This window comes from Loxodonta africana, chromosome 4, assembly GCF_030014295.1.
Source record: "Loxodonta africana isolate mLoxAfr1 chromosome 4, mLoxAfr1.hap2, whole genome shotgun sequence".
Taxonomy (NCBI): Eukaryota; Metazoa; Chordata; class Mammalia; order Proboscidea; family Elephantidae; genus Loxodonta; species Loxodonta africana.
Genome location: NC_087345.1, coordinates 93796839 through 93822685, shown reverse-complemented (window position 1 = coordinate 93822685; position 25847 = coordinate 93796839). Strand labels below are relative to the sequence as shown.

Here is a 25847-nt window from a genome sequence, read left to right as displayed (position 1 = left end):
TATCAAAGAAATAATACACCATGACCAAGTCGGATTCATATCAGGTATTCAAGGATGGTTCAACATCAGAAAATCAATCAACATAATCCACATAAATGAAAGAAAAGAATCACGTGATCATCTCTAGAGATGCAGAAAAGGCATTCAACAAAGTCCAAAACCCATTCCTGATAAAAACTCTCAATAAAATAAGTATAGAAGGGAAGTTTCTCTGCATAATGAAGGGCATCTATACAAAACCAATGGCCAACATCGTTCTCAATAGAGAGAGGCTGAAAACATTTCCCTTGAGAACCGGAACAAGACAAGGATGCCCTTTTCCACCACTTCTTTTGAACACTGTGTTGGAAGTCTTAGCTAGAGCAATAAGGCAAGAAATAGAAATAAAGGGCATCCAAATAGGTAATAGGTAATGAAAAAGTTAAACTCTATTTACAGATGATATGATACCATACTCAGAAAATCTGAAAGACTCCACAAGAACACTACTGTAACTAATAGAAAGATTCAGCAGACTAGGAGGATACAGGATAAATATAAAAAAATCAGTTGGATTTCTATACACCAATAAAGAGAATGATGAAAGGAAATCAGGAAAACAATACCATTTGTAATAGCCCCGAAAAAAATAAAATACTTGGGAATAAATCTAACCAGGGATGTAAAAGACCTATACAAAGAAAACTACAAAACACTACTGCAAGAAACCAAAAGAGATCTACATAAATGAAAAAACATACCATGCTCATGGATAGGTAGGATCAGCATTGTGAAAATGACAATTCTACTCAAAGCTATTTACAAATACAATGCAATACCTATCCAAATACAAATAACTTTCCTTAAGGAGATGAAAAAACTTATCATTAACTTTATATGGAAAGGGAAGAAGGCCTGGATAAGTAAAGCACTATTTAAAAAGAATAAAATAGGAGGACTCGCACTACCTGACCTCAGAACCCTCAGAACCTACTACACAGCTACTGTAGTCAAAATGTCCTGGTATTGGTACAACAACAGATACACTGACCAATGGAACAGAATTGAGAACCCAGATGTAAATATACCCACCTATGGTCACCTGATCTTCGACAAGGGCCCAAAGTCCATCAAATGGGGAAAAAACAATCTTTTGAACAAAAGGTGCTGGCAAAACTGGATGTCCCTCTGCAAAAAAAATGAAACAGGATCCATACCTCACACCATGTACAAAACCTAACTCAAAATGGATCAAAGACCTAAATATGATGCCCAAAACTATGAAGTTCATAGAGAAAAAATAGGATCAATGCTAGAGGCCTTAATATATGACATTTACAGGATAAAAACCACAACCAACAATGCACAAGCTCCAGAGGATAAGCTAGAACACTGGGATTTTCTAAAAATTAAACACGCTCATTAAAGACTTCACCAAAAGAGTAAAAAGAGACCTACAGACTGGGAAAAAAAAATTGGCTATTACAAATCAGACAAAGGTCTAACCTCCAAAATCCAGAAGAAAATCCAACATCTCTAAAACAGAAAGACAGATAATCCAGCTGAAAAATGGGTGAAGGAAATGAACAGACACTTCACTGAAGAAGACATTCAAGTGGCCAAAAGACACACGAGGAAATGCTCACAATCTCTAGCCATCAGAGAAATGCAAATCAAAACCACAATGAGATGCCATCTCACCTCGGCATTACTGGTACAAATCAATAAAATAGAAAATAACAAGTGTTGGAGAGGCTGCGGGGAAATTGGAACTCTTACGCACTGCTGGTGGGAATGCAAAATGATACAACCATTTTGGAAAATGATATGGCTCTTCCTTAGAAAGATAGAAATAGAAATACTGTTTGATTCTGCAATCCCATTCCTAGGAATACATCCTAGAGAAATAAGAGTCATCACTTCAACAGAAATATGTACACCCATGTTCATTGCCCCAGTGTTCACAATAGCAAAAAAATGGAAACAAACTAGATGCCCATCAACAGATGAATGGATAAACAAACTGTGGCACATATACACAATGGAGTATTATGCAACGCTAAAGAACAACGATGAATCTGTGAAGCATCGCATAACATGGATGCATCTGGAAGACATTATGCTGAGTGAAATAAGTCAATCACAAAAGGACAAATATTGTATGTGGCCACTGGTGTAAAAACTTATGAAAAGGTTGTGTACAAAATGAAACAATATTTGGTGGTGAAGAGGGAGTGGAAGGGTGAGGATGGGAAAAGACTAAATAGACTACAGTTAAGCAGTAACTTTGGTGACGAGTAAGACAGTACACAATACTGGGGAAGCCAGTACAACCTCTACAAGGAAAGGCCATGGTAGCTCCATAGACACATCCAAACTTCCTGAGGGGCTGAATTGTAGGGCTGAGGGCTGTGGGGACAATGGTCTCAGGGAACCTCTAGCTGAATTGGCATAACAGATTTTATAAAGAAAATGTTCTATTCTTCTTTGGTGAGTAGCATCTGGGGACTTAAAATCCTGGGAGCGGCCATCTAAGATACTCCACTGGTCTCACTCCTTTGGGCACAAGGAAGAATGAAAAACTAAAGACACAAGGGAATGATTAGTCCAAAGGACTAATGGACCACATCTACCACGGCCTCGACCAGACTGAGTCCAGTACAACTAAATGATGCCCAGCTACCACTACTGACTGCTCTGACACGGATCACAATAGTGGGTCCCAGACAGAGCTGGAGAAAAATATAGAACAAAATTCTAACTCAAAAAGAAACACCAGAATTGCTGGCCTGACAGAGACTGGAGAAACACTGAGAGTATGGCCCCTAGACACCCTTTCAGTTCAGTAATGAGGCCACTCCTGAGGCTCACCCTTCAGGCAAAGATTAAACAGACTCACGGAACAAAACAATACTAAAGGGGCACACCAGCCCTGGGTCAGGGACTGGAAGGTAGGAGGGAACAGGAAAGCTGGTAATAGGGAGCCCAGGGTTGAGAAGGGAAAGTGCTGACACGTTGTGGGGTTGTGAACCAATGTCATACAACAATGTATGTACTATTTGATGAGAAACTAGTTTGTTCTGTAAAACTTCATCTAAACATCAATAAAAATAAACAAATAAATTTGTTACTTTTATTTACACATTTGATTATAAACTTATATGTGCACAGCAAATTAACCTGGGTGAAATTGCCTGATAATCACAGATAGAAAACAAAACACTTAGAGCGTCAACTGAAAAACATCTATTTCTTACAAGGATAACAGTTAAATACCCACTCCTTTCTCTGTTTCATACGAACTTTTTTATGAAGAGTTCACGTTTGATTGTCCTAGTCATTGCTTCAATCCAGAAGTTCCAAAGACCACACTTAAAAGAACCCTACTGGTATTTATAAAATTGCTTCATTCTTGACTACAGTGTCCGACTTCAGGTTGTCACTACAGGAAATAACCAGCATTGCCTCAGCCATCCTCTGGGCTACCACCAATGAGTATGAGTCAAACAACAAGCTTCCTAACCACATCTGCTCTGAGGGCTAGTTAGACCATAGAATCCTATATATGGCAGCGACAAGAAAAGCAGAGGAACAAATGAAGAGATGCCAGGGTGATGATGTTTGAGACCATTTGAAAGAAAGAACACTCATGTGACCATTTCACTTCAATAGTGAAGAATCCAAGAAAACATTTCATTATGACCAGAATTTTATAATCTCAATCATAAAGCCAGGTATAGAAAATGCATTCTCAACAAATTTTATTCTAGTAATTGAATGAAATACAAGACCTTGCAGCCACATCAAGGAGAAGATTGTCTTTTGGAGAAGATGTGCAGATAGTATGTATTTGAGTTATGGGAAGAGAATAGGGATGTGTTGCTGCCTGACAGTTGAAAAGTAGGGACACAGAGTTCCTTTTGGCTGGGTTTTGGGATTATTGGGAACAGGGCAGCAAAGGAATGGTCAGGACCAGGAAATGGACTTGGTTACCACAATAAATTCTACAGGTGACTGAATGGTCCAATTCTTGTACAACAGATCACAGCTAGAACTGATGACTAGCATTCAGTGTTTAAAAAAAAAAAAAAGGCAGAGCATTTTATAAACCAGACCTGAAAGTTGGGGCAAAACCAAAGTCAAGGGACATGGAAGGATCCAGTACTTGAATACTGAGAAAAGAGTTTTGGAATGAAAGTCAAAAGATGAATGCAAATATCTGCACAGCTGATAAATACAGGACTGAATGTTTTATTCTTCTATTTTAAGAAGGCATCTTAGTTTCTGTGAAGAAAAATTATTTATTAAGAACTTCTTTCTACAGGGGCAGAAGAATCAGCTGCTGGTGACTCCATAACAATTTACGTGTTCTGACAAGCTATTAATGTTGTAAGAACACGGGTTCCTGAGATTCTACTCCTCCTTTTCATCTTTCCTACTCTGCCTGGGTGAGTTGTCCAGGTCGTGGACACTGGCATGGCACTACAATCTCTTCCTTTATTTGTCTAGAAACTTGGCATTTTACAAGGTGCACATTCAACCCAGGAAGTGATTTCAGTGCTCGAGTTAAGGGGTCCACTTTCTCTTTCTCTTGAGACTGGCTGCACCTTACTAATGAGTGACTTTACCCTCAGTAAATTCAAGGTATTTAGTTCTTCTAAAGAGAAGGCTCCAGTGCAACTCCAAATACCAAACTGCCTTTCAGCGGGGAATGAGGAAAGAGAGCAGTGATTTCAAACGCTTTATTTTACCGCGTTTGCTTAAAAGTAGTAACAGTGGCAAAAACAACCTTAACTCCAATAGGGGATTATCCTGCATAAGATTTTATTAATAATAATGGTGATAATAACTTACAGTGTACAATAGCGTAGAGTTTTTTTTTAATGTACCTTATATATGTTATCATATTTAATTCTCATAAAACACTAACAGGGTGGCATATTATTCCAATTTTCAGAATGTAAACAAAGATCTAAGCATCTACACCCTTAGTCATTGCACCACATTGTCTACCCACATTTTGGGCTTCAGCTACTGAGAAATACCGATGTTTTATCAAACATGCTTGCATTTTCTCAATTCTGATCCTTTGACTACACTATTAAAAAAAAAAAATTACCTCAGTATAAATATGGTTCCATTCCCTGACTCCTTTGAGACATCATCCAAACACATTGTTGTCAAGTTAATGACCCTTAAAAAGTTTGCTCAGTTACCTTCAATATGCTGACATTACTGACTTGTTCCAAATCACACTTAGAGCTCCCATTACACTTAATCACACTTTGATTTAATTGCTTGTTTTCATTTTTGTATTATTCTTTGAATTTTTTTTTTTAACTATAGGCATTGAATCTTATCCATCTTTATGCTATGAGTGACTGCCAAAAAACCTAGCCTGTGATTTCTGGATGATTGTGATATTAAACAAGAATCAATGTAATGACAAAATTGGTTGAAGGAAAATAGAAATCCCATTGCTATGTTTCCCTGTCTCATATTTGGGAATAAAACATTGTAAATGGCCTTGAGGAACCACAGTACCATCACTGAGTTCATCCTCCTTGGGCTGCCTGCTGACCCCAAGATCCAGGCTCTACTCTTCGTGCTCTTCCTGGGGATTTACCTCCTGACCATGATGGGGAACCTGATTATGCTGCTGGTTATCAGGACTGATTCTCACCTCCACACACCCATGTACTTCTTCCTGAGTCACCTCTCTTTTATTGATCTCTGCTTTTCTTCAGTCATAGTGCCCAAGATGCTGAAGAACCTCCTGTCTCAGAAGAAAACCATTTCAGTAAAGGGCTGCCTGGCTCAGATATTCTTTGTGCTTACCATTGGAGGGACTGAAGACTGTATTCTTTCAGTGATGGCCTATGACCGCTATGCTGCCATCTGCCACCCTCTGCTCTATGGCCAGGTAATGAGTAAACAGCGGTGTGTGCAGCTTGTGCGTGGCTCATGGAGCCTGGGCTTTCTGGACACATTCATCAATGTCCTTCTGGCAATGAAAATGGACTTTTGTGATACCTACATCATCCCACACTACAGCTGTGAGTTGCCCTCTATCTTCCTTCTGTCTTGCTCTGATGTCTCCACCAACTTCCTTGTCATGCTCTGTTCCACCATCCCACATGGACTGGTAACTTTCCTTTCAATCTTTTTCTCCTACATTCACATCATCTTCACCATCCTTAGTATCACCTCCACTTCTGGCAGAAACAAGGCATTCTCCACGTGCTCCTCCCACCTCACTGCAGTGATCTTCTTCTATGGGTCAGCTTTTCTCCGCTATTTCATTCCAGCCTCAGGCTCGCCCCTTGAGTTGATCTTCTCTGTGCAGTATGGTGTGATCACTCCCATGCTGAATCCCCTCATCTACAGCCTGAAGAACAAGGAGGTCAAGGCAGCTGTGAAAAGAACACTGGGAAAGTATTTATCATGTTTTCAGTGGCAGAATAAAGAGAAAGGATGATGTGGAGTTCACATAGAAACACTTATGGCAAGACGTTAAAGATAACTTCCTGAAAGCTCATAATCAAATTTGGCAAAATAAATCAGAAGTACCTAAGAAACACAGACCTATTATAGCGTGGATTATTGAGTTCAATTCTACTTGGAGGCAAAAGAATAGATTAAATATTCATGTCAAATCATAAAATTTCATTATGAGCATGTTCACCAATAATTGTTTTATATATGTGCATTGTGTGTTTGTGTTTGAGTATGCTTGTGTGTGTGTGTGTGTGTGATTATGCTTGTGTGTGCATGTGTGTATGCATGTATATGCAGTTTGGCTTGGCGTAAATTATCTTTCCATTATTTGTAGTTAAATTTGGGTAAGGCACCGAAAGCTATAGTTTTTCTAAATTGAAAAGTGCCTGTATATTTTGAGGAGAAAAGTCATAATGAGTTCATAGGGGTACAAGGTAATGAGTTCTGGTTAGAGTTACAGGAAGAGGAAAGAATGAGTCACCTATTAAAAAAAAATTAGATTATTCATATTAGAAGAATGAAACTTTCCAGGTGTTTGCTTTTACATGGGAACTAAGGCCTTTGGAGAAGACCACTCCTAACATAGCTGACCTGGTTGTACTCATTTCCCAGTTTTAAGCAGGCCCACAACCTCAGGAAGAAGGACACTCTGAGGAAAACAGGACCAAAAAGAACAGAAATACCAGAAAATGCAGAACCTGAGTGCATCTCAGGTAATCACTCCACCAATGACTTTAAGGGTCTTCAGCTGAAGGACTGAAGTTATTTTCAGAACTCTTCCATAGGGCTCAAAGTTGAAATTTCGGATGAAAGTAATGTGTAAGAATGTTTCCAAAAGAGCAGATAGAGATTAGATTCTGGTCAGATTTACAAAATAGGACACATTTGGTGGCCTCTGCCTTCCCTTTTTGAATCCTTCCCAATCTTTGATGCTCCTGCTCTTATCTGAGTGCCCAGGGATACACTATTTCCTTGTAGGAGTCTTACATTTCCTCAGATGCCCAAACCAAAAAAAAAAACCAAGCCCTTTGCCATCAAGTCGATTCTGACTCTCAGTGACCCCATAGGACAGAGTAGAACCGCCCCATAGGGTTTCCAAGGCTGTAACCTTTACGGAAGCCGACTGACACATCTTTCCCAGAGGAGTGGCTTGGTGGGTTCATACCTCTGTCCTTTCAGTTAGCAGCTGAGTGCATACCCACTGCACCACCATGACTCCTTTCTAAGTTGCCTGATTGCCAAATAAGAGCTTGCTGAAGCTGAGTTTTCCTAAATGTCCTTTATCCTAATTATACATAGCAATATATCTAGACTCTATTACCAAAGTGTTTCCAAATTTCGTAGAGGAGAAAAACATTTGAGCCCCTTTAATATTTTGAGATATTTTTCTCTTCCCTTTTGCAGAATTTGAAAAGTTATTAGTCAATTGATTCAAAAGTATTTCATCTTGAAATCATAATTTTTATTCTTTTATTTTAATTTTTTCATAGTGCATTAGGTGAAAGTTTACACAGTGTATTAGTTTCCCATTCAACAGTGTGTACAAACGTGTTCTGTGACATCGGTTTCATTCTTGATAATGTGTCAGCTCTTCAGTCCTAGATTCCCAGTTTCCTTTTGCCCTGATTTTCTACCCCTTCCTCCCTTCTCGTCTTTATTTTGGGCAAATGTTGCCATTTCGATCTTATATAATTGAATATTCAAAGGAACATTTTCCTCTCCAGTGTTATTGTTTATTTTATGGGTCTATCCATGGTTTTTAATCCATGGTTTGGGTACCCATGGTTTGGCGGAAAGATAGTCTTCAGGAATAGTTTCAGTTCCAGGTCAGAAGGGTTCTTAAGGGGTTTCTCCAGTCTCTGTCAGACCAGTAAGTCTGATCTTTTTTGTGAATTTGATTTTTGGTTCTACAACTTTTCTCCCACTCTGTCTGGGACCTTCTGTTATGCTCCCAATCAGGCGATCAGTAGTGATAACCAGGGACCATCTACTTCTTCTGGTCTCAAGGTTCATGTAGGGTGTAGTGCATGTGGTCCATTATTCCTTTGGACTAATTACTCCTTTGAGTCTTTGGCTTTCTTCATTCTCCTTTGTTCCAGGTGGTAAGACACCAACAGTTGTGTCTTACATGGCCGCTCGTAAGCTTTTAAGACCTCAGATGCAACTCACCAAAGTAGGATGCAGGACCTTGTCTTTATGAAATACGTTGTGCCAGTTGACATAGATGTTCCCTGAGTCTAAGATCCTTTGACTTTAAGCCTAGGAACTTCCTCCCACTAGGCTGAAGATACAAATTTTAAATGCTTATCGCTATGCTATCTTTAATATATTCACCAAGCACATATTTTTTAAAAATTGTTGCTTCCTTTTTTTTTTTTTTTGCTACTTTTATTCCTATTTGTGTACTTTTTACCACATTACAAATTATGGATCTTTTTAGCATCTGCTCAATATTCAATTTTGAATAATAAGGTATTGCTCTGTCCACAGCAAGTATGACAGTATGGCATGGATACAATACAATACAGTATGGCATTTGTTCTTCCCTTTCAGTTATGTTTTCACTATAGTAGAAGCAAAAGGTTAACTGAGTCATGCTGTAGTCATAAATGTTAGCCAATGTTTTCCAGTTTTAAAGGAATTGAATTTAACTATCAAAAGTTTACAAAGAAATGCTTTGTCAATCTTCCCTGCTTTCATGAAATCTATATTTATGAGTCATTTTTTTGGTGGCTCCTTTACTTGACTTCGGGGAGGGAAGTCATCCATCTCTCCCCCACAAGAAGGGGAGGAAATTGCAAATGCACTGCAATACCCCACAAGAGCTAGGACATGGAGACTCCCTCTTTCCCCTGGAATTTCTTTTATGTACTTTTAAATACGTGTCAGGGTAGTGATTCCAGCAGTAGAGTTATTGTACCACCTGGAAGTAAGCCAAGGGGAGAAATGTCTGACCACAGTTGTTCCCAGTTATATTTTAAATTAGAAAATTTAACTTCTATTTCACTGTGAGCCCATATTATCAATTTCAGCCCAACAGGAAAATTTACATTGGCATATTATTCTCCTTTTTTAATCCAAATAAATGTTATACAACATGTACAATTTTATACACCAATTTTTTACTTAAATTATATTGTCAGTACTTTTTATGTTAATGGACTCTGTAAATACCAGCTTTAATGATTTTAATCATCTATTAAGCTAATATTCCAAAGTGTACTTAGCAATTTTCTATCTTTGTATATATTTTAACACTTCACTATTAAAATTTATTTCCTCAAATATTTTAGAATACAGTTCAAGGTACCATTTTCAGTTTTTAAAGTAACAATACATAAAACATCTCAGTTCAGAGGGTTTTTTTTGGTATTTATAATTAGTCCAAGAATTGGAATTATTGAATCACTGCATAAAATGTTTGTTAGGCATCTTGACAAATATTGGCACATTATTTTGCAAAGAGTTTTGTTTATCACTTTACTGTGATGCCAGCCTCCCCACTGTACCTGTATTAGATACACTGCATTCAAAACACAGACATGCCAATCAAATGTTTGCAACAGATACAAATGCACAATTCGCCAAAGGAGGAACAGAATTGTCCACTAAATATACAAAAAGTATTCACTCTAGTGAATGTAAAGGTAAGTTAAAATGTAATATAATGTTTGATCAATAAATTTTAAAGAATAAGTATACCAGTAGTGCTCAGTGTTGGTGAGAATCTGAAGGTATAAGCATATTCATAAGTTTTAGGCAAAAGTGTAAACCGCTTCAACATTTCTGGACGTGATGTGATACTGTGTATCAGGAGCTTTCACAGCTCGTATTCTTTACCCTAGAATTACTAGGCTAAAAAACATATTCAGACATTCCATCAAATTTTAGGTACAATGAGTTTTATCAGAGAGTTATTCATGACAGCAAAGAAGTCTACATACTGTACTCTTTAAGTGTTTACCAGTTTAAGTAGTTGGGTTAAGGTAAACCCATGCCATTGAGTACTATACTCCATATTTAGAAATAACATTTAGAAAAACATGTAATGTGAGGAAAATCTATGTATTAAAATGCTCATTTAAAAAGATACAAAACTAAATTCAGAGTTAATCCACTGTTTATCAATATTTAATGTACATATGAAATACCTGGAATGTGACTGAATGTAAATCCATATTCAGGAAATCTGGCCTGGGTCCTAAGAGTATGCATTTCTAACAAGGTCCCAGATGTGTTAATAAGGCTGGTCTGTAGACTGCATTTGAGTATCAAAGGCGTAATCGATTTTGAGAACAAAATTAAGTAGAAGATAGTAGACAGATAGATAGATAGACAGGTTGAGAAGTTTAAAGGAAAAATACCTAAATACCAGGGTATTCTTTAAATGTGATAAATAAGAAGGCTTTTTATTTTCTTATTTATGGGTTTCTTTTACTTGAGCCTGTGCTACTTTGGTTCCAACACCTTCTTTTCTTACTTTAGTAGATAGTATAGAAACACAGAGATTTCTCTTGAAAAGACTAAATAATAGAAATAATACACAATAATGTCTATCTGAAGTTAACTACTATTTATACTTTGTACATATTTTTCTTATACAGGTATACACAGACAGACATATATAAAAATATATGAACGTGTATGTACAGGATTCATATACAACACTCTCAGATTTTATATATATAAACTTATTACCTTTGAGTCGATTCCGACTCATAGTGACCCTATGGGACAGAGTAGATCTGCCAGGGAGGGCTTCCAAGGAGCAGATGACAGATTCAAACTGCTGACCTTTTGCTTAGCAATCGAGCTCTTTAACCACTGTGCAACCAGGGCTCCAACAAAGCTGTTCCTGAGATAAATAATTGAAATAAAAATAATTTTGATTTTGCATAGGTTTCCCATAGAGAAACAATGTTTTAGATCCAAGCTGTTCAATGTGGTAGCTGCTAATCATTTGTGGCTGTTGAAAGATGTGGCAGTCCACTTCCAGGAAGATTTGTTGTTGTTACGTGCCATAGATTCACAGCTACCGTATGTGCAACAGAACGAAACACTGCCCAGTCCGGCACCACCCTGATAATCTTTGTTATGCTTGAGCCCATTGTTGCAGCTTCTGTGTCAATCCATCTGAGGGTCTCCCTCTAGTTCCCTGACCCTCTACTTTACCAAGCATAATGTCCTTCTCCAGGGACTGATGCTCCTGATAACATGTTCAAAGTATGTGAGATGGATTCTCACCATCCTTCCTTCTAAGGAGCATTCTGGCTCTACTTCCTGCAACACAGATTTGTTCATTCTTCTGGCAGTCCATGGTATACTCAATATTCTTGGCCAACACCATAATTCAAAGGCATCAGTTCTTCTTTGGTCTTTCTTATTCATTGTACTTAAAGGTTTACAGCCTTGGAAACCCTATGGGGCAGTTCCAATCTGTCCTGTAGGATCAGTAAGGGTCAGAATGGACTCGATGACACTTGGTTTTTTATTGTGACTCAATACATGACACACTTAAGTAAATGCTTCTCTAAATAAATCTTAATCACTAAACATGCAAAATTGTTTAGAGCTATTGTGTAATTTGGAATACTTATGGATTCATTACACTAGAAAGATTTGATTGCTTGGTTTAGGGAAATGACTGGTTATTGGATTTCTTTCCATTAAATTTGTTATTTTTATTTACTCATTTAATCATAAGCTTAAATGTACACAACAAATTAATTGGGTGAAATTGCCTGATAATCACAGTGAGAAAGCAAAACACAGTGTAAACTGAAAAATATTTATTTCTTACAAGGATAACTGTTAAATACCCTTTCCTTTCTCTGACTCCTATGAACTTATTTGTTTGAACTTTTTTAATTTGATTGTCCTAGTCATTGCTTGAAACCAGAAGTACCAAAGACCACACTTAAAAGAACCTTACTGGTATTCATAAAATTGCTTCATTCTTGACTACACTGTCTGACTTCAGGTTGTCACTACAGGGAATAACTAGCATTGCCTCAGCCATCCTCTGGGCTACCACTGACACCTATGAGTCAACCCACAAGCTTCCTAAGCACACCTGCTCTGAAGGTTACTTAGACCATAGAATCCTATATATTGGAGGGACAAGAAAAGCAGAGGAGCAAATGAAGAGATACCAGGGTGTTGGTGTTTGAGACCATTTGAAAGAAAGAGCTCCCATGTGGCCATTTCACTTCGATAGTGAAGAATCCAAGAAAACATTTTATTATCAACAGAATTTTATAATCTCAATCTTAAAGCCAGGTCTAGAAAACACATCCTCTGTAGTTTTTATTAAAATAATTGAATCAAATAAAAGACCATGAAGCCACATTAGGGGGTAGATTGCCTTTTGGAGAAGATGTGCAGGTAGTATGTATTTGAGTTATGGGAAGGGAATAGGATGTGTTGCTGCCTGAACAGTTGAAAATTAGGACTGTATGTTCTCCTTGGCTGGGTTTTGGGATTATTGGGAACAGGGCGGCAAAGGAATGGCCAGGAGGAGGAAATGGACTTGGTTACCACAACAAATTCTACAGGTGACCAGCAGGTCCAATTCTTGTACAACAGATCACAGCTAGAACTGACGGCTAACATTCAGTGTTAAAAAAGGCAGAGCATTTTATAAACCGGACCTGAAAGTTGGGACAAAACCAAAGTCAAGAGACATGGAAGGATCCAGTACTTTAATACTGAGGAAAGAGTCCTGGAATGAAGGTCAAAAGTTGAATGCAAATATCTGCACAGCTGGTACATACAGGACTGGATGTTCTATTCCTCTATTTTAAGAAGGCATCTTAGAATCTGTAAAGAAAAATTATTTATTACAAACCTCTTTCTGTAGGGGCAGAAGAATCAGCTACTGTTGATTCCATAACAATTTATGTGTCCTGGCAAGCTATTAATGTTGTAAGAACACGGGTTCCTAAAATTTTACTCCTCCTTTTCATCTTTCCTGCTCTGCCTGGATGAGTTGTCCATGTCATGGACACTGGCATGGTACTACAATTCCCTTCTCTTTATTTGCCTAGGAGCTTGGCCCTTTACAAGGTGCATATCCATTCCAGAAAGTGATTTCAGTGCTGGGCTTAGGGGGTCCATCTTCTCTTTCCCTTGTCCTTTCTTGAGAATTGCTGCCCTTTACTTCTGAGTGACATTACCCTTAGCAACTTAAAGCCATCTAGTCCTTCTAAAGGGAAGTCACCATTGCAACTCCAGATGCCAAACTGCCTTTCAGCTGGGTAGGATGGAAAAGGAGAGCAGTAATTTCAAATGATTTATTTTACCCCTTTTGCTTAAAAGTAGTAACAGTAGCAAGAACAGCCTTAACTCCAAAAGGGGATTAATCTGGGTAAGATTTTATCAATAAAGATGGTGATAACAATTTATACTCTGCAATATTGTAGAATTTTTTAAATACACATTATATATGTTATCATATTTAATTCTCATAAAACACTAACAGGGTGGGGTATTTTTCCAGTTTTTAGAATATAAACAAAAACCCAACAGTCTACATCATTAGTCGTTGCACCACATTGTCTACCCACGTTTTCAGCTTCAGCTACTAAGAAATACCAATGTTTTATCAAACATGCTTGTATTTTCTCAATTCTGATCCTTTGACTAGACTACCACCTCAGTATAAAAATGCTTCCATTCCCTGACTCCTTTGAGACATCATCCAAATATGTTGCTGTCGAGTCGATGACCCTTAAAAAGTTTACTCAGCTTCAATATGCTGACATTACTGACTTGTTCTAAATCACACTTAGAGCTCCCATTACACTTAATCACACTTTGATTTAATTGCTTGTTTTCATTTTTGTATTGTTCTTTGAATTATGTTCTTTTTTAACTATAGGCATTGAATCTTATCCATCTTTGTGTTCCGAGTGTCTGCCACAAAGCATAGCCCATGATTTCTGGATGATTGTGATATTAAACAAGAATCAATGTAACGACAAAATTGGTTGGAGGAAAATAGAAATCTCACTGCCATTTTTTCTGTCTCATATTTAGGAATAAAACATTGTAAATGGCCTTGAGGAACCACAGTACCATTACCAAGTTCATCCTCCTCGGGCTGTCTGTTGACTCCAAAATCCAGGCTCTACTCTTTGTGCTCTTCCTGGGGATTTACTTCCTGACAATGCTGGGGAACCTGATGATGCTGCTGGTCATCAGGACTGATTCTCACCTCCACACACCCATGTACTTCTTCCTGAGTCACCTCTCTTTTATTGATCTGTGCTTTTCTTCAGTCACAGTGCCCAAAATGCTGGAGAACCTCCTGTCTCAGAAGAAAACCATCTCGGTAAGGGGCTGCCTGGCTCAGGTCTTCTTCATGTTTATCATTGGAGGGACTGAAGCCTGTCTTCTTTCAGCAATGGCCTATGATCGCTATGCTGCCATCTGCCACCCTCTGCTCTACGGCCAGGTGATGAGTAAACGGTGGTGTGTGCAACTTGTGTGGGGCTCATGGGGCTTAGGCTTTCTGGACACGCTCATCAATGTCCCTCTGGCAATGAAAATGGACTTCTGTGATACCTACATCATCCCACACTACAGCTGTGAGTTGCCCTCTATCTTCCTTCTGTCTTGCTCTGATGTCTCCACCAACTTCCTTGTCATGCTCTGTTCCACCATCCCACATGGACTGATAACTTTCCTTTCAATCTTTTTCTCCTACATTCACATTATCTTCACCATCCTTAGTATCACCTCCACTTCTGGCAGAAACAAGGCATTCTCCACGTGCTCCTCCCACCTCACTGCAGTGATCTTCTTCTATGGGTCAGCTTTTCTCCGCTATTTCATTCCAGCCTCAGGCTCGCCCCTTGAGTTGATCTTCTCTGTGCAGTATGGTGTGATCACTCCCATGCTGAATCCCCTCATCTACAGCCTGAAGAACAAGGAGGTCAAGGCAGCTGTGAAAAGAACACTGGGAAAGTATTTATCATGTTTTCAGTGGCAGAATAAAGAGAAAGGATGATGTGGAGTTCACATAGAAATACTTCTGGCGAGACATTAAAGATAACTTCCTGAATGTTCATAATCAAATCTGGCAAAAAAAATCAGAAATACTTAAGAAACACAGACCTATATAGAGTGGATTATTGAGTTCAATTCCCTTTGGAGGTAAAAGAATAGATTAAATATTCATGTCAAATCATAAAATTTCATTGTAAGCATGTTTACCAACAATTGTTTTATACATGTGCATTGTGTGTTTGTGTTTGAGTATGCGTGTGTGTGTGTGTTTGATTATGCTTGTGTGTGCGTGTGTGTATGCATGTATATGAAGTTTGGTTTGGCGTAAATTTTCTGTCCATTATTTATAGTTATATTTGGGAAAGGCACTGAAAGCTATAGTTTTTCTAAATAGAAAAGTGCCTGTATATTTTGAGGAGAAAAGGTATAATGAGTTCGTAGGGGCACAAGGTAATGAGTTCTGGTGAGAGTTACAGGAAGAGGAAAGAATGAGTCACCTATTAGATCATTCATATTAGAAGAATGAAACTTTCCAGGTGTTTGCTGTTACATGGGAACTAAGGCCTTTGGAGAAGACCTCTCCTAGCATAGCTGACCTGGTTGTACTCATTTCCCAGTTTTAAGCAGGCCCACAACCTCAGGAAGAAGGACACTCTGAGGAAAACAGGATGAAAAAGAACAGAAAATGCAGAACCTGAGTGCATCTCAAGTAATCAATCCACCAATGACTTTAAGGGTCTTCAGCTGAAGGACTGAAGTTATTTTCAGAACTCTTCCATAGGGCTCAAAGTTGAAATTTCAGATGAAAGTAATGTGTAAGAATGTTTCCAAAAGAGCAGATAGAGATTAGATTCTGGTCAGGTTTACAAAATAGGACACATTTGGTGGCCTCTGCCTTCCCTTTTTGAATCCTTCCCAATCTTTGATGCTCCTGCTCTTATCTGAGTGCCCAGGGATACACTATTTCCTTGTGTGAGTCTTACGTTTCCTTAGGCGCCCAAACCAAAAAAACCAAGCCCTTTGCCATCGAGTCGATTCTGACTCTCAGTGACCCCATAGGACAGAGTAGAACTGTCCTATGGGGTCTTTGTGGAAGCTGACTGACACATCTTTTCCCGAGGAGTGGCTTGGTGGGTTCATATCTCTGTCGTTTCAGTTAGCAGCTGAGTGCATAACCACTGCAGCACCATGACTCCTTTCTAAGTTGCGTGATTGCTGAATAACAGCTTGCTGAAGCTGAGTTTTCCTAAATGTCCTTTATCCTAATTATACATATATCGATATATTTACCTAGACTCTATTACCAAAGTGTTTCCAAATTTCATACAGGAGAAAAACATTTGAGCCCCTTTAACCTTTTGAGATATTTTTCTCTTCCCTTTTGGAGAATTTAAAAAGTTATTAGTCAATTGATTCAAAAGTATTTCATTTTGAAGTCATAATTTTTATTCTTTCATTTTAGTTTTTTTACTGTGCATTAGGTGAAAGTTTATATAGCATATTAATTTCACACTCTTTAGTGTGTATAAATCATGTTTTGTGACATCAGTTTCATTCATGACAATGTGTCAGCTTTTTCCAAATTTTGATCCTAGATTCCCAGTTTCCCTTGTCCTGATTTTCTACCCCTTCCTCCCTTCTTGTCTTTGTTTTTGGGCAAATGTTGCCCTTTGGATCTTATATAATTGAATATCCCAAGAGCATGTTCCTTTCCAGTGTTATTGTTTATTTTATGGGTCTGTCCATGGTTTGGCAGAAAGGTAGTCTTCAGGAATAGTTTCAGTTCCGGGCCACAGTCTCAGGGGTTTCTTTAGTCTCTGTCAGACCAGTAAGTCTGATTTTTTTTGTGAATTTGACTTTTTGCTCTATAACTTTTCTCCCACTCTGTCTGGGACCTTCTGTTGTGTTTCCAGTCAGGCAGTCAGGAGTGATAACCAGGGACCATCTACTTCTTCTGGTCTCCAGGTTCATGTAGGTTGTGGTTCATGTGGTCCATTAGTCCTTTGGAATAACTACTCCTTTGAATCTTTGGCTGTCTTCATTCTCCTTTGCTCCAGATGGTAAGACACCAACAGTTGTGTCTTATATGGCCGCTCGTAAGCTTTTAAGATCCCAGATGCAGCTCACCAAAGTAGGATGCAGAACTTTGTCTTTATGAAATATGTTGTACCAATTGACGTAGATGTCCCGAGTCTATGCTCCTTTGCCTTTAAGCCTAGGAACTTCCTCCCACGAGGTCAAAGTCATAACTTTTAAATGCTTACCAGTATGCTATCTTTAATATAATATTCACCAAGTGTATATTTTTAAAAATTGTTGCTCTCTTTTTTGCTACTTTTATTCATATTTGCCTACTTTTTACCCCATTGCAAATTATGGATCATTTTGCACCTGCTCAATGTTCAATTTTGAATAATAAGTTATTGCTCTGTCAACAGTAAGTGTGACAGTATGGCGTGGATACAATACAATGCAGTATGACATTTGTTCTTCCCTTTCAGTTATCTTTTCACTATAGTAGAAGCAAAGGGTTAACTAGGTCATGCTGTAGTCACAAATGTTAGCCAATGTCTTCCAATTTTAAAGAAATTGAATTTAAATTATCAAAAGTTTACATACACAGAAATGGTATGTCAATCTTCCCTGCTTTCTCAAAATCTTGTATTTATGAGTAATTTTCTTGGTGCCTCCTTTATTTAACTTCAGGGAGGGAAGTCATCCATCACAAGGAGGGGAGGAAATTTCAAATGTGCTGCAATACCCCACAAAAGCAAGGACAACAAGACTCCGTCTTTCCCCTAGAATTTCTTTTATGTACTTTTAAATATGTGTCAGGGTAGTGACTCCAGCAGTAGAGCTATTGTACCACCAGGAAGTAAGCCAAGGGGAGAAATGTCTGGCCACAGTTGTTCCCAATTATATTTTAGATGAGGAAATTTAACTTCTTTTTCACTGTGAGCCCACATTTTCAATTCCAGCCCAACAGGAAAATTTACATTGGCATATTATTTTCCTTTTTTAAGCAGAATAAATGTCATACAACATGTACAATTTTATATGATGATTTTTTACTTATATTGTCAGTACTTTTTATGTTAATGAATTCTTTGTAAATGCCAGCTTTAATGATTTTAATAATCTATTAAGCATATGTTCCAAAGTATACTTAGCAATTTTCCATCTTGGTGTATATTTTAATACTTCACTATTAAAATTTATTTCCTCAAATATTTTAGAATACAGTTCAAGGTACCATTTTCAGCTTTTAAAGTAACAATACATAAAACATCTCAGTTCAGAGTTTTTTTTTGGTATTTATAATTAGTCCAAGAATTGGAATTATTGAATCACTGCATAAAATGTTTGTTAGGCATCTTGACAAATATTCGCACATTATTTTGCAAAGAATTTTGTTTGTCACTTTACTGTGATGCCAGCAGTGTATATAAATCCTCAGCCTCCCCACTGTACCTGTATTAGATACACTGCATTCAAAACACAGACATGCCAGTCAAATGTTTGCAACAGATACAAATGCACAATTCGCCAAAGGAGGAACAGAATTGTCCACTAAATATACAAAAAGTATTCACTCTAGTGAATGTAAAATGTAATATAATGTTTGATCAATAAATTTTAAAGAATAAGTATACCAGTAGTGCTCAGTGTTGGTGAGAATCTGAAGGTATAAGCATATTCATAAGTTTTAGGCAAAAGTGTAAACCACTTCAACATTTCTGGACGTGATGTGATACTGTGTATCAGGAGCTTTCACAGTTCATATTCTTTACCCTAGAATTACTAGGCTAAAAAACATATTCAGACATTCCATCAAATTTTAGGTTCAACGAGTTTTATCAGAGAGTTATTCATGACAGCAAAGAAATCTATATACTGTACTCTTTAAGTGTTTACCAGTTTAAGTAGTTGGGTTAAGGTAAACACATGCCATTGAGTACTATACTCCATATTTAGAAATAACATTTAGAAAAACATTTAATGTGAGGAAAATCTATGTATTAAAATGCTCATTTAAAAAGATACAAAACTAAATTCAGAGTTAATCCACTGTTTATCAATATTTAATGTGCATATGAAATACCTAGAATGTGACTGAATGTAAATCCATATTCAGGAAATCTGGCCTGGGTCCTAAGAGCCTGCATTTCTAACAAAGTCCCAGGTGTGTTAATAAGGCTGGTCTGTAGACTGCATTTGAGTATCAAAGGCGTAATCGATTTTGAGAACAAAATTAAGTAGAACATAGTAGACAGATAGATAGAAAGACAGGTAGACAGGTTGAGAAGTTTAAAGGAAAAATACCTAAATACCAGGGTATTCTCTAAATGTGATAAATAAGAAGGCTTTTTATTTTGTTATTCATAGGTTTCTTTTACTTGAGCCTGTGCTAGTTTTGTTCTAACACCTTCTTTTCTTGATTTAGTAGATACTCAGTATAGAAACAAAGAGACTTCTCTTGAAAAAGACTAAATAATAGAAATAATACACAATAATGTCTACCTGAAGTTAACTAATATTTATACTTTGTACATTTTTTTCTTGTACAGGTATACACAGACAGACATATATAAAAATATATGCACGTGTATGTACAGGATTCGTATACAACACTCTCAGATTTTGTATATATAAACTCATTACCTTCGAGTCGATTCCGACTCATAGTGACCATATGGGACAGAGTAGATCTGCCAGGGAGGGCTTCCAAGGAGCGGGGGACAGATTCAAACTGCCGACCTTTTGTTTAGCAATCGAGCTCTTTAACCACTGTGCAACCAGGGCTCCAACAAAGCTGTTCCTGAGATAAATAATTGAAATAAAAATAATTTTGATTTTGCATAGGTTTCCCACAGAGAAACAATGTTTTAGATCCAAGCTGTTCAATGTGGTAGCTGCTAATCATTTGTGGCTGTTGAAAGATGTGGCAGTCCACTTCCAGGAAGATTTGTTGTTGTTGTTATGTGCCATAGATTCACAGCTACTGTATGTACAACAGAACGAAACACTGCCGGGTCCTGCACTGTCCTGACAATCTTTGTTATGCTTGAGTCCATTGTTGCAGCTCCTGTGTCAATCCATCTGGCTGAGGGTCTCCCTCTATTTCCCTGACCCTCTACTTTACCAAGCATAATGTCCTCCTCCACGAACTGGTCCCTCCTGATAACATGTTCAAAGTATGTGAGATGGATTCTCACCATCCTTGCTTCTAAGGAGCATTCTGGCTCTACTTCTTCCAACACAAATTTATTCACTCTCTGGCAGTCCATGGTATACTCAATATTCTTGGCCAACACCATAATTCAAAGGCATCAGTTCTTCTTTGGTCTTTCTTATTCATTGCACTTAAAGGTTTACAGCCTTGGAAACCCTATGAGGCAGTTCTAATCTATCCTGTAGGGTCAGTATGAGTCAGAATGGACTCAATGACACTGGGTTTTTTATTGTGACTCAATACATGACACACTTAAGTAAATGCTTCTCTAAATAAATCTTAATCACTAAACATGCAAAATTGTTTAGAGCTATTGTGTAATTTGGAATACTTATGGATTCATTACACTAGAAAGATTTGATTGCTTGGTTTAGGGAAATGACTGGTTATTGGATTTCTTTCCATTAAATTTGTAATTTTTATTTTCTCATTTAATCATAAACTTACATGTATACAGTAAATTAACCTGGGTGAAATTGCCTGATAATCACAGAGAGAAAACAAAACACTTACAACATCAACTGAAAAACATTTATTTCTTACAGGGATAACAGTTAAATACCCATTGCTTTCTCTGTCTCCTATGAACTTTTTTATCAAGAGTTCACATTTGATTGTCCTAGTCATTGCCTCAACCCAGAAGTACCAAAGACCACACTTAAAAGTATTTATAAAATTGCTTCATTCTTGTCTACAGTGTTTGACTTCAGGTTGTCACTACAGGAAATAACTAGCATTGCCTCATCCATTCTCTGGGCTACCACTGACACCTATGAGTCAACCCACAAGCTTGCTAAGCACACCTGCTCTAAGGGTTAGCTAGCCCATAGAATCCTATATATGGCAGAGACAAGAAAAGCAGAGGAACAAATGAAGAGATACCAGGGTGATGGTGTTTGAGACCATTTGATAGAAAGAGCTCCCATGTGGCCATTTCACTGCAATAATGAAGAATCCAAGAAAATATTTCATTATCAACAAAATTTTATTACCTCAATCTCAAAGCCAAGTGTAGAAAACACATCCTCTGTAATTTTTATTCTAGTAATTGAATCAAATACAAGACCAAGCAGCCACATCGGGGAGTAGATTGTCTTTTGGAGAAGATGTGCAGGTAGTATGTATTTGAGTTACAGGAAGGGAATAGGAATGTGTTGCTGGCTGAACGGTTGAAAATTAGGGACTCGAATTTCCCCTTGGCTGGGTTTTGGGGTTATAGAGAACAGGGCACCAAAGGAATGGCCAGGACCAGGAAATGGACTTGGCTACCCCAATAAATCCTACTGGTGACCAAAACGTCTATTTCTTGCATGACAGATCACAGCTGTAACTGATGGCTCTCATTTAGTGTTAAAAAAGGCAGGGCATTTTATAAACCAAACCTGACAGTTTGGGCAAAACCAAAGTCAAGAGACATACAAGAGTCCAGTACTTGAATCCTGAGAAAAGGATCTTAGGATAAGGATCTATGGGTGGATGCAAATATCTGCACAACTGAGATATACAGGACTGAATGTTTTATCCCTCTATTTTAAGAAAGTGTCTTAGAATCTGTAATAAAACTAATAAATAAATAATTTATCAAGAACCTTTTTCTGTTGGGGTAGGAAGAAGTAGCTGCTGGTGATTCCATAATAATTTAGGTGTCCTGGTAAGCTCTCAAAGTTCTAGGCGCAAATTTTCCTGAAAGTCTGCTCCTCCTTTCCCTCTTTCCTGCTCAGCCTGGGTGAGTTGTCCAGGTCATAGACCTGGCATGGCACTACAATCCCCTCCTCCTTACTTGCCTAGGGGTCTGACCCTTTACAAGGTGCACATCCAAACCAGGAAATGATTTCAGTGCTGGGGTTAGGGGGGTCCATCTTCTCTTTCTCTTGTCTTCTCTTGAGACTAGCTGCCCTCTACTTCTGAGTGAAATTAGCCTCCGTAACTTCAAGGTATTTACTCCTTCTAAAAAGAAAGCGCCATTGTGATTCCAAATGCCAACTTACCTTTCAAATGGGGAGGGTGGAAAAATACAGCAGTGATTTCAAGTGCTTTATTTTACCCGTTTACCTAAAAAGGAGCAACAGAAGCAAGAACTGCTTTAGCTTTCGATAGGGAATTATCCTACATGAAGATTTATCAATAATTATGATAATAATAATGATGATTTACACTAAGCAACATTATAGAGGTTTTTAAAATATGCATTATGTATGTTCTCATAAAATCCTAACAGGGTGGTACATTATTCCAATTTGCAGAATGTAAACAAAGACCCAAGAGCCTACATCCTTAGTCATTACACCACATTGTCTACCCACGTTTTAGGCTCCAGTTATTTAAAAAATCCATGTTTTATCAAACGTGGCTTGCTATTTCTCAATTCTGATCCCTTGACTAGACTACTGATCAATAGAAATTCTTTCATTCCCTGACTTCTTTGAGGCATCATCCAAACACCTTGCCTTCGAGTCGATGATCCTTAAAATACTTGCTCAGCTACCTTCAATGTGTGACATTACTTACTTTTCTAAGTCACACTTAGAACTCCCATTACAGTTAATCGCACTTTGATTTAATTGCTTGTTTTTATTTTTGTGTTTTTATCTTATCCATCTTTATGTTCTGAGTGACTGCCACAAAGCCTGGCCCATGTTTTCTGGATGACTGTGATATTAGAAAATTGCTTGGAGGACAAAAGAAATTTCACTGCTATGTTTTTCTGTATCATTTTTAGGGATAAAACACTGTAAATGGCCTCAAGGAACCACAGCACCATCACTGAGTTCATCCTCCTTGGACTGTCTGCTGACCCCAAGATGCAGGCTCTACTCTTTGTGCTCTTCCTGGGGGTTTACCTCCTGACCATGCTGGGGAACCTGATGATGCTGCTGGTCATCAGGACTGATTCTCATCTCCACACACCCATGTACTTCTTCCTGAATCACCTTTCTTTCGTTGATCTCTGCTTTTCTTCAGTCACAGTGCCCAAGATGCTGGAGAACCTCCTGTCTCAGAAGAAAACCATCTCAGTAAAGGGCTGCCCGGCTCAGATATTCTTTGTGCTTATCACTGGAGGGACTGAAATCTGTCTTCTCTCAGTGACGGCCTATGACCATTATGCTGCCATCTGCCACCCTCTGCTCTATGGCCAGGTGATGAGTAAACAGCGGTGTGTGCAACTTGTGTGTGGCTCATGGGCCCTGGGCTTTCTGAACAGGCTCATCAATGTCCCTCTGGCAATGAAAATGGACTTCTGTGATACCTACATCATCCCACACTACAGCTGTGAGTTGCCTTCTATCTTCCTTCTGTCTTGCTCTGATGTCTCCACCAACTTCCTTGTCATGCTCTGTTCCACCATCCCACATGCACTTACAACTTTCCTTTCAATCTTTTTCTCCTACATTCACATCATCTTCACCATCCTTAGCATTACTTCCACTACCGGCAGAAACAAGGCATTCTCCACGTGCTCCTCCCACCTCACAGCAGTGATCTTCTTCTATGGGTCAGGTTTTCTCCGCTATTTCATGCCAACCTCAGGCTCAGCCCTTGAGTTGATCTTCTCTGTGCAGTATGGTCTGATCACTCCCATGCTGAATCCCCTCATCTACAGCCTGAAGAACAAGGAGGTGAAGGCAGCTGTGAGAAGAACTTTGGGAAAGTATTTACAATGTGTTCAGTGGCAGAATAAAGAGAAAGGGTGATGGGGAGTTCGGATAGAAATACTTGTAACAAGACATTAAAGACAACTTCCTGACTGTTCATATCATATTTGGCAAACTAAATCAGAAATACCTAAGAAAGAAACACAGACCTATTATAGAGTGGATCATTGAGTTCAATCCTACTCAGATGCAAAAGAATGGATTAAATAGTCATGTCAAAATTTTGTTATGAGAAAGTTCACCAATAATTGTTTTATACGTGTGTGTTGTGCGCCTGTGTGTGTGTTTGAGTATGCATGTGTGTGTACGTATATGGTGGTTGGCTTGGTGTAAACTATGGCATTATTTGTAGTTAAGTTTGGGAAAGGCGCTGAAAGCTATACTTTTTCTAAATAGAAAAGTACCTGAATCTTTTGAGGAGAAAGGTCATAATGAGTTCACAGGGGCATAGGGTGATGAGTTCTGGTTATAGTTGCAGGAAGAGAAAGTAATGAGTCGCCCTAACAGGAATGAAACCCTCCCAGATGTTTGCTGATACTTGGAGCTTAATCTAGAGAAAACCATTGCTAGCTTTTTTTTTTTTAGCATAGCTGACCTGGTTGTACTCATTTCCCTGTTTTAAGCAGGCCCACAGCCTCAGGAAGAAGGACACTCTTAGGAATACAGGACCAAAAAGAACAGAAGTACCAGGACAATGCAGGACCTGAGAGCATCTCAGGTAATCACTCCACCAGTGACTTTATGGGTCTTCAGCTGAACAGCTGAATTTCTTTTCAGAACTCTTAGATAAGGCTTAAAGGTGGGACTTGGGTTGAAAAGAATGTGTAGGAATATTTTTGAAGTAAGTAGATACAGGTTAGATTCTGCGCAGATTTGCCCAATAGGAAATGTTTGGTGGCCTCTGCCTTCCCTTTTTGAATCCTTCCCAATCTTTGATGCTCCTGCTCCTAAGTGCCCAGGGCAACACTATTTTCTTGTAGGAGTCTTCCATTTCCTTATATGCCCAAATGAAAAAGCCAAACCCTTTGCCATCAATTCAATTCTGACTCATAGCAACCCTATAAGACAGGACAGAATGGCCCCATACGGTTTCCAAGGCTGTAATCTTTGTAGAAGCTGACTGCCACGTCTTCCTCCTGAGGAGCGGCTGGTGGTTTCAAACCATCAGACTTACAGTTAACAACGAAGCACTTAACCACTGTACCACGAGCGCTGCTTTCTTAGGGCTCAGTTGTCCAATAACAATTTGCTGAAGCTGAATTTTCCTAAATGTCCTTTATCCTAATTATACATTTCTGTAGTATTACCTTTATCTAGACTGTCATGAAAATGTTTCCAAATTTCATACAGGAGAGAAATGTTTGTTACCTTTTTATATTTTGAGATAGATTTCTCTTTCTTTTTGGAGAATTTGGAATATTATTAGTCAATTGATTCAAAAGCATTTCACATTGCTATCATAATTTTTAAATGCT

General features: G+C 38.3%; 3 protein-coding genes across 3 annotated transcripts; all 3 read left to right on the top strand.

The window, feature by feature from the left end:
• Window positions 1-5402: 5402 nt before the first annotated feature.
• Window positions 5403-7420, top strand: LOC100662355 (olfactory receptor 8S1-like). The gene has a single exon (XM_003405404.3). The coding sequence runs from the start codon at window positions 5501-5503 to the stop codon at window positions 6455-6457; it is 957 nt and encodes a 318-aa protein (XP_003405452.2). The 5' UTR covers window positions 5403-5500; the 3' UTR covers window positions 6458-7420.
• Window positions 7421-14476: 7056 nt separating this feature from the next.
• Window positions 14477-15501, top strand: LOC100662638 (olfactory receptor 8S1-like). Its single transcript, XM_003405405.3, has one exon. The coding sequence runs from the start codon at window positions 14531-14533 to the stop codon at window positions 15485-15487; it is 957 nt and encodes a 318-aa protein (XP_003405453.2). The 5' UTR covers window positions 14477-14530; the 3' UTR covers window positions 15488-15501.
• A 7751-nt stretch (window positions 15502-23252) lies between these two features.
• Window positions 23253-25397, top strand: LOC100662917 (olfactory receptor 8S1-like). The gene has a single exon (XM_003405406.3). It carries the CDS (start codon window positions 23455-23457, stop codon window positions 24409-24411), a length of 957 nt encoding a protein of 318 aa, XP_003405454.2. The 5' UTR covers window positions 23253-23454; the 3' UTR covers window positions 24412-25397.
• The last annotated feature ends 450 nt before the right edge of the window (window positions 25398-25847 follow it).

Bases quoted from the DNA above. Each gene is read 5' to 3' on its own strand.
- LOC100662638 (XM_003405405.3), top strand. From the start codon at position 14,531: ATGGCCTTGAGGAACCACAGTACCATTACCAAGTTCATCCTCCTCGGG.
- LOC100662917 (XM_003405406.3), top strand. From the start codon at position 23,455: ATGGCCTCAAGGAACCACAGCACCATCACTGAGTTCATCCTCCTTGGA.
- LOC100662355 (XM_003405404.3), top strand. From the start codon at position 5,501: ATGGCCTTGAGGAACCACAGTACCATCACTGAGTTCATCCTCCTTGGG.